The following is an 18351-nucleotide window of genomic DNA, read 5'->3' as shown; positions in this document are numbered from 1 at the left end:
TACCCAGCCCCGGGCTCTGTGTGTGCGTATGTACACCCAGTGGCTCCCGGATCCTTGGGATACGAGGAGAGAGAGTATGGAGAAGTTCCAGACTCCGGATGTTTATTCTCTGGCTTCCTGGGCCCTCCAAAGGCAAATAACTTTGGATGCCAAGCTGCTTGCCAGGGCGGGGAGGACGGGGTGGTAGGTTGTATGAGGAGCCTGCCCGTGCCTCTGGAGCCCCGTGGACGGGCACCCTGATCGCTGATGCAGCGTGGCCGAGGCCCATGACCCGCTTCTGGTGGGCTCAATGGCCCATCACCTCCTCTCTCTGTGTCTCAGTTCTCCCATCTAGAAAATGGAGGCAAGGAGGAGGTGACACTGCATCGGCTATGCCCTGGAGACTGACATGGAGACACATTCTAGGCCTAGGGTGCAGAGGAGAAAAACCAAAGCTGGGGAGGGGAGACGGAGGGGCCAGTAGCGCCCAGGTTTCAGGGCAGGGTGCAGGGTCCCAGAGCCTGTAGCGTCTTTCCACCAATGTCCCCTTCCCTGGGGAAGGGCTGTGCTTCAGGGCCAACCTCTGCTCAGGGCCCCTGTGGCTCAGACCCTTCTGGATCTTCCCAGGAACAGAGCAGGGGAGGCGAACCCTGGAGGACAGGACCAGGCTTGCGGAACAGCACAGCAGGGACAGGGCGCTAGAACAGGACTAGGGCCAGGCCTGGAAGGACAGGATGGGAGAAGAGAGGACGTCTCAGTGCAGGAGATGGAAACGGAGGAGCCAAGGCCTGGAGGAAGGAGGGATGAAGAGGTTGGGGGTGGGGGCAGTAAGGGTGGACAGTGGGGAAGAGGCTAGAGCCAGGGAGCCTGGATCATGCGTGGCACAAGGAAGAGAAGTAGTGCTGTCAAGGTGTTTAGACCTTTACAAACAGCCCCCAACAAGGCCTGGGCACTGAGTCTCCTTGGGCCGAGGAGCCATGGCAGTCTCGTGCAAGGGAGGGATACAGGTTCACATTTGGCTGTGGGTAGGGGCGAGGGGCAACTCGTAGAGGATCCCACCCCGGGGGACATAGTGGATGGGAGCCCAGAGGCAGGGCATGCCTGAAATGAATCCTGCCCAGAAGATTCCTCACTCCAACCCCCAATACAGAGGGCTATTTTTAGGAACAATAAAAGTGCTCACACATTCCTGCAGGGGCAGGGAGAGGAGCAGGGCCAGGAGCCAGTGCAGAGGGAAAGGGTGGACCCCACTCCTTCCAACTCTGGTTTTGTCTTCAGGGTCTTCTTCTCAGGGCTGGGGAGGCTCTATGACCTGGGCCATATGACACTCCCCAGCCCTTGTCCCTAGGGTCTCCTCTTCACTCTTGTCTGTTCTGCCTCTGAATTGGTTCTTGCCTGTCACAGTCTCTTTCTCATACTGTCTCCATCCCCTCCCCCCCCCCCCGGGATTTGGGGAGCAGCTGGGATGGGCCAGGCCCTGTAGATAGAGCCAATTACAGTGATGGGACCAAGCAGTGAGGCAGTGGGAGACACATACCACAGAAGAGCAGATAGCAAAAGGGACAGACATGAAGAACCCAGGGAGACTTGAGAGACAGAAACAGAGCTCGGGACAGAGTTGGGGAGAGCCAAGCTCACCAAGACCTTTCCCCAGGGCACGGACTACCTGGCAGCCCACCCACCCCTGCCTCCTTCCTTGCACGCTCTTGGGGACAGGGAGCTCACCCCTTCCTACTGCTTAAGCTTCTCCTTAGTGGTATGACTGACTCACAGCAAGCTCATATCCGCCTCCTTGTGGCTGCCTAACTCTGCCCACATGCACCTCTGGCCAAAAGCCTAGGACAGGAGGGACATCAAGTGACCAAGATGATTGGGACAGCAGTGGTGAGGGGGGTGCTGGTGACGTGCCGTGGGAGGGGACAGTGGCATGGAGGAGAACATGGGCGATGGGGAAGGAGGCACTATGGGCTCTGCCATGTGGAGAGGCAGCCGAAGAGGCAGGAGGAGCCCTGAGCCTGTCCTGGTCTCCTTGAGCCGAGGTCTGCCACCCTCCCCCGCCCCGGGGCCATTTCCCCCTCCCCACACCCGGCTCTTGCCTCCCTTTTTCTGTCTAATCTGACCCCTCCTTTCATGACCCCTCCCCCTGTGCTAGGGACCGAGGGATCCCAGTGAGTCAGGGTTTCAGAGATCCAAGTGTTCACACAGTTCCTTGCTTCCCCAACTGCGTTCCCCTTCTCATCACTCATCCGCCCCCAAACTTCGTCCTTGAGAGACCCAGGGGGGCCCTAGGACAATCAGAAAGGCATTTTGGAGGAGGCAGGAGGAGCTAAAGTAGAAGCTGAGACTGGCTTAGAAAGGGTGAGGGACCTGGGAGGAACTAGTCGTGACTGCTGGGGCGGGGGATGAACTCGTTAGAGGGGTGGGGGACACTCAGCAGGGCTGGGCGGGGCGCCAGGACTGGGCTCAGGTGTATTCTACAGTGCACGTGTCTCCAGTGTGGCTCCGAGGCTGGAGGCGCGGCCCTGTTGGAGTAACAACTGAAGCTGGAGTCTGCGAAGGGTCCGGGGAGGGAGGGAAGGGGCGGAGGGGAGGGGAAGTAAAGGAGGAAGGAGAGGAAGAGAAGGTTGGAAAGGACGAGGGGGAAGAGCAGGCCCTTCTGTTAGGATTGGGCTCCCTGACTCTAAGTGGCCGCTTCCATGTGCCCTGCTCCCCAATGGGACCCCACTGTCCCACCAAATGGCCTCAGTATCTTATCTCATGCCCTCCTTTCAGTACCCTCCTCTGGGACCTCCCCTGAGAAGGCTCCTCATGGACTTGCTGCCAGAGAATGGGCATTCTCACTGGAGCAAGGCTGCTCCTCCCTGATCCTTAACCTCCTCCCCTATAAAATGGGACGGGCAAGCAGGCACCCCCCGCCCCCGGGTTTGTAGAAGGATTAGAGATAGTGCTTGTCCCTGGGTCTCAAGCTGTGGCCTCTGGGCCAGCAGCATCTGCGTCATCTAAGAGGGTTTTGGAAATGGAAATGTGTGGCCGTATCCCAGACCCACTGTGCCAGAAACTCGGGGGAGGCGGGGCCCGGCGACCTGCGTGTTAACAAGCCCCCCAGGGACTCACATTCAAGTTTGAGAGCCACTAGTGGACACTTCTCACACACAGTGAGCCCTTGAGAAAGGTGCCTTCCCTTTCCCAAAGCCATGCAGGCAGGACACTGACATCTGAGCTTGTCCAGCTGTGCCCTGGATCTCCCTCCTGGTTCCTTCAGATCCGGCCTCTGAGGGTCGCCAAGCCTGTCTGCTCTATTCTCCAGCTGCTGGTCCAGCTCTGCCTGGTTGAGGGGAGATCTGAAGCTGTAAGGTCTTAGTATTCCTGGGCAGGCCTTCTCTGAGTATTTAAAGCACCATGTCTGTTAGCAAGCTCCTTGGGCAGGTGGCAAACGTGGGTGGCGGGAGGGGAGGGGCTGCCTCTCCCACTTCCTTGTAGAGTCTCCAAGTCTATAGGGCTAAGCAGGCTGGGAGGCTGGGAGAGTCACAGAATAAGCTTGGATGCCTGGGCTCAGGCTGGGGTCTGAGGCCCAGCCAAAGGGAGCTGCTCTGGCCTGGTCCCTATCAGGCCTTCTTTGGGGAGTTTCATCAGTCATCCTGGATTGCTAGAGCCAGGTGCATGCTGGGCACAAGGACAGATTTGCTCCTTTGCCTTTGAAGGCTCTGTACTCTGGGAAGATACAAGATGGTATATATTGCCCATCAGAGTGGGAGGCAGGAAACAAAAGAGTGTAGATGGCATCTGCCTTGGAACTCATTTCTCCCAACAGGGCTGCCTTTCTGGGGTTCTCCCATTCTGTGGGTGCACATCTTGGGTCAGGCTCTTTCTCCATGGGTTCTCAAGGTGGCTACTTGGAGGTCTGGGGACAGAGCAGGCAGGACAGGCAGGAGTGGGTGGGGGAAGGAGTGTGCAGGAGAAGCCCCGAGAGGAGAGAGGGTCGGAGGTGGGAAAACACATCGAGGCTCTTGGAGATGAGACAGGAGGACAGCCTGTGAAAGAGATGGACGTCGCCGGAGGGAGGCACAGAGAGGAGAGATGTGCTCACAGGAGATGTAGAGACAGAGCCTAAGAGAGAGACCCACACAGCCCCAGAGGGAAGGAAAGAGGATTAGAGAGGGAGAGGGGCTCCAAGGTCCTGGAGGATCTTGAAGGACCACCGCCCCTCTTTTAGAGGAGTGGACACCAAAGCCCCGGGAGGAGCCCCCACCCACCGCCAAGGCCCCACAGGGGCCTAGCAAAAGCAGAGTTGGAAGAACCAGTATGTATTGCCCATCCCAGTAACACAACTTGAGTCTTGGGTACTTGACTATTGGACTTGATGTGACTTTGATGTTTGATTTTCTTCCAGGCCACCATGCGGGGCACTGTGAGGCTTCCGTCCAGAGAGGGAAGGGTGGTTCTAGGCAGCAGGGAGAGCAATAGGTAGTTAATGGAGGTGGGGAAAGACATAGGAACCCATGGGGACAAAACAGGAAAGCAGGCTGTGACCGTGACACTAACCCATAAGAAGGGCATTAGTCCCTGTGCTGGTGGCACCAGAAGGCACAAGGCCAAGGTCTTTGGCTTCATATGATCTTAGGAATTAAGGAGTTAGAAGTAATTTAGCTCAGACCCTCTCCTGCCCAGACGAGTGCAGAAATGCTGATCCAGACCCAGTGCTGGCTCCCGAGGAACTCTGGCTCCTCCGGAACAGAACAGGCTCCCTTTCTTAGTACCTGGGGTGGAAGCCTAGTGAGTAGGGGTGGCACTGTCTATGGTGCTGAGTGGCATTGCCTCCAACCACAGAGCCACAGGCGGGGAGCTGGGGAAAGCAGGAAGGCTCCATCCATCCATCCATCTATCCATCCATGTTGAATTAAAGCATAAGGCCATAGAGCTATCCATTGCAGAACTGGATGGACTCATTTTGACTGAGGAAACTGAGCCTCAGAAGAGGAAAGGGGTCTACTAAGGCCACACAGAGCTTCTGTAGTCTGTCTGAGACAGAACTGGAAATCGCTGCTTGTTTCCACACACCACAAATTCTCCCCCGTGGTCTGGGAAATTGCCTGGTTATGCTGACATTTATACTGATGTTTGTTCAAAGAAGCTTCGAAGGCAGGAAGTGTGACCTCCTTCACCCCATCCTGAGCCTGGGTTGTGTGTGTGTGCGCATGCTAAGAGCTAATTTGTGTGTGCATTTTATATATGGGTGCATTGTTATTCGTGTGTGTGCATGCTTGCGTGAGGGTGTGTGCATGTATTTGGGCAGCGGTGTGCGCATGGTGATATGTATATGTGTGACATGTGTACATGTGCACGAGAGTAGTATGGCTCTATCTGAACTTTTCCCTTTCTCTTCTTTTTAACACTGCTGGGGCTCCAGCCCTTGACTTGAGCCTTGTTGGTTCCCCACCTGTGCCTCCCATTGGGGAATTTCCCCACTTCCCATGCTCAGCTGCTCCCCACTGATTCTCTCCTCCCTTCTCTGGGGCAGCTGCTCTGCTCTCTCTCCTAGGCTTTGATATTTGAGTTATTTCCTCCTAGAGTTGATGCCCTGGAGGTGAGGTTGCTTTGAGATCTGTGGACGATTCAGGAGAGAGGCTGCGGCATTTGAGCAAGTCTAGGAGGACTCTCAGAGGGCAAAGATGAAGTGACCCTTCCCATCTGCAGTTCCTGCACCCAGCGCCCCCCACTCCTGGGATGGGCTTGGCGGGGCCAGGAAGTGCATGGACAGAAGGATGACAGGCAGAGAGCCCCAGGCTTCACTGGCTTGTCTGCATCCAGTCCACTCTGGCTGGATGTGACTCCCCCTCCCTGCTGCTGCCCTAACTCTCCCCAAGTTTCCTATCCCATTCTCCCATCCCTGCCTTAGCCTGAAGAGTCACAGAAATTTGACCGATCAGAACAAAGGCCAGACAAGCACTCACCAATTCCAGTAAAGGACAGGTCAGAGAATCCCCCAATCCAAATAAAGGGCAGGTCCAGGAGCCCACCAATCAGAAAAAAGGACAGACTTCTCTCTAAGCCCCCTGGGGAGGGAACTGGGTGTCTGGTGCAGAGCAGGAGTCAAACAGGACCTGGAGATCCAGAGACTTGGATTCTGAACTTGGCTCTGCCCTGACTGGCTAGCTGACCACCGACAGGGCATTGCTTCCCTTTGAACCTCAGTTTCCTTATCTGTCAAATGGGGACACAACTGTCCCAAGCCTGTGACTATGGAAAGTTTCTCCCCTCCCGACATCAGGGCTTACTTCATCACCTTGGCCCCTCCCCTCCAACTCCCACAGCCCACTCACATCAGACTGCAGGGCAGGGCCCCTCCGTGCTTGGCTTGCCCACCCCCTGCTCCCCGGCCACCCCTCCCCAAACTCCTCCCCCGGATCTCCAGTCCGGAGCAGGCCCCAACCCGCACCCACCGCCTTCTAGGACCCTCCCTTGGGAGCCCCAGGCTGAGGAGCCTGGATTGGCAGACTTTATTTCAGGATTGTATGAGGCATCAGCTCTTCCTCCCCTCTTTAGTCTGCAGGATCGATCTCTAAGGGCAACAGTAGGCTACATGTATGTGATGTGAGCAGGGGTTTCTGAGCCCTGGCCGTGTGAATCTGTGAGGAAATAGCTGCCCCCATGTGAACCTGTGCATGTACCGGGAGGGTGTCTGAAGGCATGCTGGGGTGTTTCTGTGAAGGTGTGAAGGCCGGCGGCTGTGCAGCCAGCGCCGTGTGCTGCCGAGGGTGTGTGCCTCGCGATAAGGAATGCCTACGGACAACCGATTCCATTTGGGAGCTGCATTATTTGGAAGCGGCAGCTTCTGTTGTCTGAGGGCAGAGACATATCTCTGTGATCAAAATGTGTCTTCATCCTTGAGCAGTGAGAGGGATCAAAGGGAGGCTGAGGGCTGGGGAAAGCAATAGTAAGTGAGCATGCCAAGAGAAAGCCCACTGCTCCCCGCTCCTGGGGACATAGGAATGGCAGGGTAGGGAGGAAACAAGCCAAGAGACAAACGGGCGAAATCTGGAGCTACAGCCTGGACCCCAGCGCAGGACCCCTTTCTGCAGCCTCTCTGAAAAGTGGACATTAGCCCATTTTGGGGGAGCTCATTTCCTCCGTCTCTCCTGGTGACCTCTCCCTATGTGGCATGGCTTTCCCTGGAAGAAGGTCCTTCATCTTACTGGGCCAAGGGCAGCCTCCTGTGAATATTACAGGTCTCCAGGCTGTCCCTGGGGTCACAGAGTCCAGCCCCCCTGCCCAGGAGAGCCTGACAGGTTAGAGGTGAAGACTGAGAGCGCTGGGCCTGCCCTGCTTGAGGCTAGGTACCCCCAGGTTCTTCAGTCTTAGTCATGTGAAGGGCTCGGTTTCCAATTCCCTCCTTACTCCGAGTCTCATCTTGTCCTTACCTGGGACACACTGCACTGGAGACAGTCTAATCAGACTGTCGGAGTAGGATAACTGTCCTCTTCTCTATTTGGGTTAACGGATCTTTATCAGTACAGCCTGCGGTTTCAGCATTTTAATTAATCACCAGCCATCACACTATGGGCTCATGCTGAGATTGTGGTCCACTAAGACCCTCAACTTCATACTATTTTCTCATGAATGGGGGCCAAGCTATGTCTCCTTCATTCCTTTTTGAACACAGACCCAGCCATTCACAGGGAAGACATCAGAAAAAACTTCCAAGGGCTAGTGGGGAGGGTTTGGCTGAGTGAACAGTGTGAGTCATGATCCTGCCTTGGCCCTGGACCCCCTGTTCTATTACCTTTCTCTTTGATCACTGTGGCTCTGGCCAAGTTAATAGAGGAAGAAGCAGGGACCTTTTTTGTTCCTGTTCCGGATCTCCAAGGACAATGCCTATTCCGGGGATGGGAACACTGTGAGGCAGTCAAGGCTGACTTCTCCTCCCCGCCCCCCGCCCCCATCTCGATAGGAGCCCGACTATGTTCCTTCCACCTTGTGGACTCACGCCCGCCTTGGACCCTTGCTACTCCCACCTCGGCCCTTCACTAGGCTGAAAAATGAGACTGGGAGAGACTACCTCCCGCTTGGGGAAAGTGAGTAGGACCCACATTCAGCAGATATTTAGCTGAGCGCCTCCTCTGTGTGGAGAATCTGGGAGGCGCTTTTTAGCATTCAGTTTCATTTTATCTTCATATCAGCCTGTAGCGGGAGATAGCCATAGTGGCCCCCAATTTAGAGACAGAAGACCAAGGCTCAGTGACTTGACCAACGCACACACTGCCAATAAATAGTGCGTCTAGAATTCAAAGGGAGGGGGGTTGTTTGCCTGTTTTGCTTTGTTTTAATGTGGAAGCTTGGGCTTTCCTTACTGTGTCAGAGTTGTCCATGGCTGAAGGGTAAGACACCTGAGGACAAGTCTAAACTTGATCTCTTGACTCACTGTGAGTTCTTTGCTAGGCCCCTGGCCCTTCTCTGGGCCCCAGTTTTCCCATCTATAAGATGAATGAACTTGGACATTCAAAGGCCTTAAGACTTGTTGGATTCTGAGATCCTAAGATGCTGGGGTGCCAGTGTCTGAGAGCCTTGCGCTCTGGTTGAAGCTGGGAGTGGGTGCTCAGATGCGGCTGCTCTGGCCGTCTTGGCAAAGGCCCTCACTGCCCTTTCCTCTCTTCCAGGATGCGTTGCTGAGCCTGGGCTCTGTCATCGACATCGCGGGCTTGCACCGGGCTGTGAAGGAGGCCCTCTCCGCCGTGCTCCCCAGCGTGGTAGGTGCCTGGCTCCACATTTCCCCTGCCCCCACCCCAAGCCTTTGCCTAGTCCCTTGCTGTACCTCACACAGGGTCAAGCAGGAAGGAAGAGAAAGGGTCCCTGCCAAGACGACTCTTGTGGGGAAGTGAAGGGTTTGGTTGAGTGTTTGGAGAGGGCTTCCTAGAGGAAGAGGGCTGAAGCTAAGCCCTGAAGACTGAACCTACATAGGAATCCTGGGAAGTCTGAGACGGAAGGGGCTTTTTTGAGTTTAACGGATAAGATCATGTCTCGGATAATAGAAGGGATTCACCTAGGATAACAGCTAGGACATAGTGGCACCATATGGGTTTTGGAATACACACAGCAGGAGGAGGTGAGGGCAGATGTGGAAAAGAACTTCCTTGATGCTAGGTCTGGAGGGGGTTGGAATGGGGCTTAGCTTTGATGAATGGGTCTGTGCCATAAGTTAAAGTGTCCTGCCGGGAGACAGCGGGCTGGACAAGATGACCACTAGAAACCTTCCAGTTTCTCTCTATCCCAGTCCAACTCCGTGGATGAGGTTGAAGATGGGGGCAGGTCGAGGGTGACTCCCTGGGCAACATGGTCACCCGGTCACCATGGTCTCCTGAGCCCAGAGTGCCTTGATGAGGAGACTTTGCCTCTCTTTAGCTGCCGCAGGCCACTCCCCAACCTGGCTCTAATGGTCGCTGTTCATCCTTTAGACAATAGGATGGATAAACTGGCCCTCAAGACCCAAAGAAGCAGAGTCTCAGTTGTGCCACAGAGGGAAGCAGAGGACTTACCAATCTGGAGAGGGAGGTCTGGCCCAGCCTATGGGGCACAGAAGACTTCCTAGAGGAGGAGATGCCTAAACTGAGTCCCTGTATCCTGGAATGGGGGCTCTACTCTAGATACCAGCCAAGGGCCAGAGCCACAGTGATCAACCTCTGCTTCAGGAGATAAGGGTAATTCAGAAGGTGACCTCCCCTACCCCCGGGGCCAGTTGCATCTGAATCTGCTAATGGCTAAACCATCTGAGGCCCAGAGAGGGCAGGTGCTTCCCCCAAGGTCACACAGCATGACAGAGATACATGGGGCTTGGAACCTAAGCACCCTCATTCCCTCTCCTCAGCTCTGCCTTCTCAAAACCTCCTAGAAGCTCAGAGCCCAGGAGGAGGGCTGATGAGTGAGCTTTACTGAGCATGAAATTGGCAGGAAGTGGGTGGTGTGTTGGCACCCCAAAATAAATCCTCCCAGAGAAGGATGGGACTGAGGCAACATCTGGCCTGGGATGGAGACGCATCTGGAAAGGGTGGGGTAGGGCGGGTGGCAGGTCAGTGTCTGCAAGGCTGCCCGGGCCCCTCTGTGGCCACGGAGGCTGTCCTGGGAGGGGAAGGAGGAGGTGTCTGGCCAGGCCTTCACAGGCAGGGTGCCTAGTTGTGCCAGCAGAGACGCCCTGCACTGGATTAATTATATCCTCAAAGCTGGGTGCTGGGCAGACAGCTATAGTCCAGGTGACTAGGTTCCTGGAACAGTGGGTAATGTCTACCTTGGCTCATTCAAGAGACCTGTTTGAGCTAGAGGACCCCTGACTTTGGCTGGTTTGCACTGAGAAGCTCAGCCTTCAAAGAGAGGTAGGGAGATGGGAGGTCTGCTCTGCCCTCAGACTTGGGGGGCGGGGTCTTCCTCCCCAACCCCCTACTCAGTGAGGATGCTGCTAGCACCTGGCTCCCTCATCAGCACCCATTGTGGCAGGCAGCCCCAAATGCAGATGGTGCTGATGTGTCTGAAACAGTTCCCTTCTTCTCTCCAATGAACTCAGCTAATTTTAACCCAGAGGCTGAGCAGAGTGAGGGGGTGGGAGGCAGACTGGCACCCGGATATGAAGTAAGGAGCTGTCCTCCCTGCCACCCCACCCCCGGATCATCCACCCCTCTCTCTTCCAGGGAAGGACTCTCCTTATGACCCTGGATGCTGTGGGATCTCTTAATCTCTTAGGGACCGTACCCCACAGGCCCTTCCCAGGCTGCTGAAAGGGTGGGATGACAAGAAGGAGGCTGGATATAGATGAGGAGTGGGTGGCCTCCTTCCCACTGATTTCTTCATCCCTGAACTCCCCGCCTGGACCCTCTCTCAGGAGGACCAGAGGGCTTCAGGCCTTGCCTGCATCTGCCCCCCACTCCTCCCAGGCCCCTGTCATCCCCAGCGCACACCATACTGCATCTGGCTTGGTTCTCTGGGAGAAGGACTGGGCCATCTCCTGGGGGTTGGGAGAGGGTGGGGTCTGGCTGGGGACAGCCAAAGGCAACAAGAGTGGCTGGTAGGATTACGGACTCACAGTCATGAAGGCAACTGCTTTTGCTGGAAAGGATTCCACACTTTTTTAGTGTGGGCCTTCAACACCGAGCGCATATGTCACCTCCTCCAGAAGCCCTCCCTGATACCATCAACAGAGCCCTCCATTCTCCCACTGAGGTAACAGCACCGCTCAGGATACTCAGCTGAGCATATGGATGCCTCCTCACTGGGGCGTGGGCTCTGCTGGGCAGCACTGGCATCCAGGTTTCCCTCATCACACACAGTGTGGTCAGTGGAGATGTTCTGCAAGGCTGTGCCAAAACGGGAGTTGCTTGTAGAACACAGAGAGTAGCCAGTCCTGCCTGGAGGGAATGTGGATTTTTGCACATGTGTTAATGAAGGCAAATGATTTTACCAAGACCTGCTCTAGGCTCTTGGAGAAAGTGGATCGACAAGCCGAAGTCTTGACAAGCTTTGAGTGGAGCTTTGATCTCCCTGGGAAGTGATCATTCCAAAGTACAAACCTGTTCCTGTCTCTCAGGGCTCACCCCACACCCTCTCCACCCAGCAGCAGCTCCTGGTATCCTCCCCCAGCTTGGTTTGCAGGCCCTTCCAGCTCAGCCCCCGCGGACCCCCAAGCCCACCTCCTGTGCCTCTACTCTACCCTCACTGTCAGTTCCATGGATGCTCAGTGCTCTTGCACCTACATACCTGCTACTCAGCCCAAGAGCCATTCTTGTGTGCCTCACCCGCTCCCTGAATTAGTCTAATTTCCCTTCCAGTTACAACTTTAAGGCCACCACCTCCAGGAAGCCCTCCCAGCTTGGATCACAATGTGTGATTTCTTGTAGAGTTGCTGAGGCAGGAAGAAAGCTCCCAGGGCATTCTGAGCCCCTCCTGCAGTAGGGCCCTGAGGGGACGCTCAGTTCTGGTTTGCTGTGGCTGGAGTCACAGCAAGGAAACACCCCGGGGTGGGGTGGAAGACTTGCCTGCACTGTCAGCCCTTCAGCCCCCGTCCCTAGCGCCTTGGACTTAGGGTGGTGATAAGTAAGAAAAGCCAGCAGGGTCATGGATCACTGCCTGTCCAGAACCCCTTCCAAGCGGAGAAGATGAAGTTGGTAAGTTCATAAGGGAATTTTCCCACCCCGACTGCATTTAGAATTACCTGAGGAGTAAACACAATCAGATGCGTGAAGCCACTCTCAGAGGGTCCGTGACCTTGTCACCTGGAACTGTGTACAGACTGGAACTGGGCAGCTGGGAAGACCTCTCCATAGGGTCTCATGAATGCCTTCTGTTTTAGGAGACTGTCTACACCTACCTGCTGAACAGAGAGTCCCGGCTGGTGTGTGAGGACCCTCCCCATGAGCTGCCCCAGGAGGGGAAAGTCCGGTGAGCCATTCTTCATCCTATTGCCCTCCCCCATGGTCAAGGGTCTCAGGCCTGGGGCACCTTTCAAGGTCACCTGGTTTGACCCTCCCCATATGATTTTGACCCAAGCTTCCCCGCCAGGCGGGGTTTCTTGGCTGGGCCACCCACTCCAGCATAGAGGGGAGACGCAGTGTTTTCTTTTGTGTTGGTTTGGGGGCGTGAACAGCACAGGAAAACTGCCAACTGATAGGTTTTCTCTGGGAGAGCTCATCTAGATCGCTGCAGCCTCCTCCGAGCTGAGTATCAGAACGTCAGGGCTACAGTTTATCATTTAGAACCCCAGCAGGCTAGGAAAACTGCCTGGAAGGTTCTCACAGAATCACAAGGTTGGGATTCACCGACTTCTGGGCTTGCAAGAGTGCACGGGTATCTGAGAAGGAACCTCAGAAGCACTTCCTGCTGTGGGTTCTGGATCCTGACCGACGGGCTGGGTTTAAATCCCAGCTCCCTGTGTGCTAGGCATACAGCCTAGGGCAAGACACTCACCCTCTCTGTGCCTCGGATTCTCTTTTTTGTAAAATGGTGATAATAATCGTACTTATCTCATGGGGTTGTTGGGAGAATTAAATGAGTTTAACACATGTGAAGCACTTAAAACTGCATGAATGCTGAATGTCTGGTTTTGTTTTCATTATGACAAAATGTTAGAATCACTGACGTTACGAACATGGGTTCAGTGCCCTGTGGTCCCCTGACACCTCTGAGCCTATTGAATTCAGTCTCCGTATTTTCTGGATGGGCAAACGCCACACATCTAATGTGAGGCTGAGCCAGGCCTGCGACTTGGTCTCTTGGCTCCTGGCCATTCAGGGAACAATGAGGGGAAGTGGAACTTGTCAGATGAGAAAGTGTTGACAGGCAGGAGTGCTGGTCTAAAGGAAGGCAGGGCATGGAGGATGTGCTCGCTGACTTCTAAGCAGTGCAGGCCCATCAAGGGCCGGAGAGCCCTGGGCTGGGATCTGGGGGCTGAGTGGGCCCGGGGCTGGGGGGTGGTACTGGAAGGCAGCACCCCACTCCCTGGGGGAGAGCTGCCTCCCCCGTTTTTCCAACGGATTGGGAAGTCCAGGGCTGTGGCTCTTTCAGGTAGTAGATGGGGCTGGCAAGATACTCACCTTTCACAGAGACCATGGAAAGAACTGCCCTTTGGGGACACTGAAAGCCCTGACGCTGGGCATGCCCGTGGCCCTGGCGCTTGGAACCCTGGGAGCCTGGACGCTGGTCTCTCCCTCTCCAGTGCTCCACAGCCTTGTCACCTCCTGTTCTATGTTTGATTTCCCCACAGGGTGCGTGGTGGTGGACATTTCAGCATTTCCTGAATCAGGCCAGCCACGCTCTTCTCTGTCCATCTGTAAGATGGCAGGATAGAGCTGGAAGATCTTTGGAATCTTAAGGGAAAAAAATACTGTAATGTCCCCTTTTCTGCTCTCAGCCAGCTTCCCTACCCCTACTTCTTAAGACCTTTGCTTAATAGCTCACCCTATCCAGGAAGTTTCTTCAAAAAGGGTAGGAAGGCCTTCCTGGGGAAGGGGCACAGAATCAAAGGTCAGAAGGTGGCGGGAGCGTGCAGCGGGGTCCACTCTGCCCCTTTTGAGACTGTAAACACTCCCCTCAAGCTTTCTGCTGCTGGGGATGGGGGTCTGCGGTCCAGGCATCTTGGAGGGGGCTCAGATGCTTTCACATCCCCCGACTCCCAACCACTTCCGACTCAGTGAAGCCTTTGGAAAAGATACCCCCCCCCCAAAAAAAAGAAAGAAAGACAATTAGGAGTGACTATTTCAATGCAATTAGCCTAGAGGTCAGTGGAGATGGAGAGGTGAGTGCCTGCTGGGAGACAGGGCTCAGAAATCCCAGGCGGCTGAGGAGGTAAAGCGGGGAGAGGTAAGGGGGCACGGGCGTCTCTTGGGACATGGAGATCAAAGTTCATTCAGGGTGGCGAAGGTTGGGGGTGAAATCTGCACTCTATCCCCAGAGCCGGTGGTGAGCCCACCTCCTCCACTAGGGCTGAGACATAAGTGTGTGGCGAAGGGAAGAGCGCTGGAATGGGAGTCAGACCGGCCTGTGCTTGTCACGGTGCCCTGCACACAGTAGGGGCTTAGGGATTGCTGGTGGCCCTCCGGCCCCAAATCCCAACACATTTACCCAGGGGGTGACCCCAAGGCCTTGAGAAAATTACTTCTCTTCTGGCCTCAGTCTCTTTTTCTAGAAAATGGGTGGGGTTGGGTACAGGGTGCTTCCAGGCGTGCCCTCTGTGGCACCGGCTCCAGCAGGAGATCAAGGCCCGTGCTGGCTGACGTGGAGCCCGAGGCGCTGGCCATGCCCGGCACAGGGGCTGCTCCTCCAGGAAACCCTGGAGGGCTGGCAAACAGCGGCAGGTGCAAAGTGGAGGTCGGCCACAGAGACCGATAAGGGCCAGGAGGAAAGGCAGAGAATGGGCTAAGGGCGGTGTGGGGAGGCAGGGTGGGGATGGGCCATGGGCAGTGAGGATGTTTCCAGCTACCCAGCCCCGCCTGCCAGGGCCCCCCCTCAGGCTTGCAGACGCCCAGTTTTGCCCTCCCGGCGTGCTTTGGGTTTCCTGCCTCCCCATGCGAGATGTGCTCTTTCCTCTGCAAAATCCTTTCCTGCCGTCTCCATCTCAACCAGCCCACACTGCACTTCTCTTCCAAGGCTCAGATGGGGGCCCTGTAGGGAGCCTGCTCCATAGTTCCCTGGCACTAAGGAAGATTCCGTTTTCAGAAAAGGTGTCTGGGCCATACTCGGTCCGTCTACAAGTAGAACCCTGGGCTGGGAGTTGGGAGGTCTGGGCTCCGGAAGAACATGGCTGCCATTACAACCTCAAGCGCTCTCTCCTGGGCCGCAGGCCGAACTTCTGTGAGATGACAGGATCAGACACTGACACATGAGGGCCCAGCTCTGGGTTCCAAGGGCTGCAAGGGGCCTCAGGTGGAATGAGAGAGAATCCGGGAGGGCGGTCTGGACAGAGGGCTTCGTGGAAGGCTTCACCTCCCTCTCTTTCGTTCCCCGCCTCTATCTCTCAGACTACTTCAGTCCCCAGCCTGGTACTTGCCTCTTCTTATTGTGCCTCCTGCCATCTTAAAGCCTCTGATTACCCACTGCTGAGTGCGGCGAAATCTAGGGCCTTTTCACTGCCACAGAGACACCACCCACGCCAGCCCCAGCTGGCTGTCTGCCTCCCCTACCGCTCAGGGGTTCCCAGGGCTCAACCCTGAGAAATTAGAGCTGGCCCCTTCTCATAGCAGAATCTGTCTGTCCATCCGATTTGTCTCAAGGGACACAGGGAATAGTCTGTTCCCATCTCTGGAGTCACATTCTGGGAGAGGGAAAAGAGGAGGAGGATCCAAGCCCTGGACAGAATCATAATTTGTCTCCAAGAAAGAGGAAAGGTCAAAGCAGGGTTGAGGCTGGGAGGAGGAGTGTCAGTAAAAGGGTTGGGGGTCACACCAAAGAAGGGTCTTAGAAGAGTGAAAGGTGGCCTGGACACCCAGCTCTTTCTAGGCCATCGACCCCACCAACAGAAAGCCTTTCCGTCTCCTCTTCCCACTAAACAAATAGTTGTTAAAGGGACGGAACTGTCATAAAGTCCACACCCATTCCTCTCTACTCTGCGCCCATCTGTCTTTATCTTCAACAGGGCAGATCATGACCACCCAGCCCCCGGGGCTGAGTCATTAGCCTTCAACCTGGACAGCTGGCCCTGGGGTGCGGAGTCCCCTCAACCCCCACCATCGGCCAGGAGAGAGAGCAGGGGAGTGGGGAGTCGGGAGGGGGAAGCAGGGGCTCTGAGTCCAGGAGAGAACCATCTGGGGTGTGAGCCGTAGACGAAGCCCCCACCCCCATCTGGGGTGGGGACAGTAGCTCTGAGAAAGGAGCAGCAGAGGAAAAGGGCTCCAGTGGGGGCAGGCTGAGGGGAGCATGGTCTGTCTGGGGCCGTGGGTTGTGGCCGGGCCAGGGCGGCCACTCCTGAGGGCTGAGGGTCCTTGGGGACCCTCAGCCCTCAGGGGGGGATCTGGGCCCAGCCAAGGCAGACCTGCCCCAGCCCAGCCACTCCTCTGCTGTGCAGGGACCACGGAGGCTATGGGGTGCTCACTGATGCTGAGTTTCCGGTCTATCAAATTCTTCCTGTGTAGTGAAAGTTTTTTCCCCAGCAGCCAGCAATCAAAGCTGACCTTTACCTTCCCCTGCTGCAGTGCCTCCCGGGTCTCCCACTGCCCTGGAGGTCAAGCCCAGCGCCTCAGGTCCCCGGTCCCCCTTCAGCCTTGCTCTCTGCTGTCCAGCCACAACAACTCCTTGCCGTCGGACCGCCCAGCTGCACACGTTCTATTTCTCTTCTCCAAACTTTTGCACGTGTGCTTCCCTCTGCCTGCACCTTCCTTCCTGTCTGCCTTGTTAACCTCTGCATGTGTTTTAGGACTCAACTCAGGCGTGTCCTCCTCCAGGAAACCTTCTCCGACCCGACTTCCGTCCTGCACCTGGGTAGGCTGGGCCCGCTCTTCCTCCCTTTGTCAGAGCCCTCACTGCTGCACCCAGGCGGGGGTCTGCATGTCAGTCTTCACGACACTGGGACTCCCGGTGTCAGGCGCGTGGTCTGCCTCCTCTTCTCACTCAGTTCTCAGTACCAAACCTGACGCAGAAGGACCCTGGAATAAGCACTGCATGGAATGAAAGCCTTCAAGTAGAATGTTCCCATAGCCTGTAGTTGAAAACACTTGATCTGGCTCTAGTATAGGGGATGGGTTTAGGGGGCCTGAGAGGAGGCAGGAAGCTAGGCAAGGGGCTCCTACAGGGTCAGGGGGAGGTGGCTCTGTGGGAGCTGGGCAGTGACTAGGGAATGGAACGCAGGGGGAAGTTGTGAGGGACGCATGGGAGGTGACTCACTCATTGGCTGCGGGAGGTAAGGAAGAGGGAGGCGGCTAGGATAGTTTGTGGACAAGCCGCAAGGAACCCGGCAGATGGCTGTGCCGCTTTGGGGGTAGTGGTGGCAAGGGTAAGTTCAAGTTGGGACTGCATGCCTTTGACAGTCTCACGGACATGCAGGACAAGCCTCCAGGAGGTCTTTGGGTGTCTGGAGCTCATGAGAGGGGAAACTGGAGAGTCACAAGGCCGTAAACACAGAGGAAGGAGTTTTGTGCAGAAGAGAAGCTGAGAGTGGATTCCCTCATCAGGGTCTCTTGCGGGGAGAGAGGAGGTCAAGGCAGACCTGGGTCTGGCGTGGGGTGGGGGCATCGAAAGTGAAGAGTCAGTGGTCAGTGGGATGAAGCTGTGGAGTCCACTAACCAGCAATGCGGGGACAGTGCCACCTTGTGGCTGCCCAATAACCAGATTGTCCCAGGCCAAGTGGCTGGAGGGCGGCCACAGGGCAGATTTGGCTGAAGGTCAGCAAGGCCAGCCCCTGGCCTCCATGAAGTCCCAGCCTTTATCCATTTAGTCATCAGAAAATGTGGCTGCCATGGCCCTCCTGCCATCCTAGATTCCTACTCCTTCCTGCGGTGACTGGCACAGGCGCACCCCAGAACCGGAGCCCAGCACACTGGGAGCCCTAAGGTCCAGGGTGGGAGGGCTGGAGGTGGAGATGCCACTGGTTCTTAACAGATTCTGAATGAACAGGTCTGGTTCAGAAGGCTGCGTGGCCTAACTGAGATGCCCAACTTTTTGGTCCTTGATTTCTCTAGCTGCTGTGATCTCCTGACTGGGAGACTTGCAGGCAGGTGGCTTTCTTTTCTTCATCGGACCCTTGCTGGGCTCCCCTTAGCAATCTCCCCACACATACGCACATGGGAGTCCCAGCACCACCCCCCTCCCCACCCCAGCGTCTCTCTGAGCCAGGCCAGGCACTTCCTTATAAACACAGTTAAGTGGGGGCAGCATGAGAGATGAAGAACCCAGGACAATTAATCATCA

General features: G+C 55.9%; 1 protein-coding gene across 2 annotated transcripts in view; it reads left to right on the top strand.

Annotated features, from left to right (window-relative positions):
- The window catches only part of PDE2A (phosphodiesterase 2A), a 61868-nt gene that overhangs the window by 22623 nt on the left and 20894 nt on the right, over nt 1-18351 (top strand). For both annotated transcript variants that reach the window (XM_054576229.1, XM_054576230.1), the window contains 2 exons: nt 8634-8723; nt 12308-12396. In XM_054576229.1, coding sequence (XP_054432204.1) covers nt 8634-8723; nt 12308-12396 — 179 coding nt within the window. The remainder of the gene's footprint in view (nt 1-8633; nt 8724-12307; nt 12397-18351) is intronic.

Source organism: Pteronotus mesoamericanus, unplaced genomic scaffold (assembly GCF_021234165.1).
Source record: "Pteronotus mesoamericanus isolate MK-2021 breed Mesoamerican mustached bat unplaced genomic scaffold, CSHL_Meso_final contig_33, whole genome shotgun sequence".
Taxonomy (NCBI): domain Eukaryota; kingdom Metazoa; phylum Chordata; class Mammalia; order Chiroptera; family Mormoopidae; genus Pteronotus; species Pteronotus mesoamericanus.
Note: the sequence above shows the minus strand (reverse complement) of the source record. Positions and strands in the feature narration are given on the sequence as shown.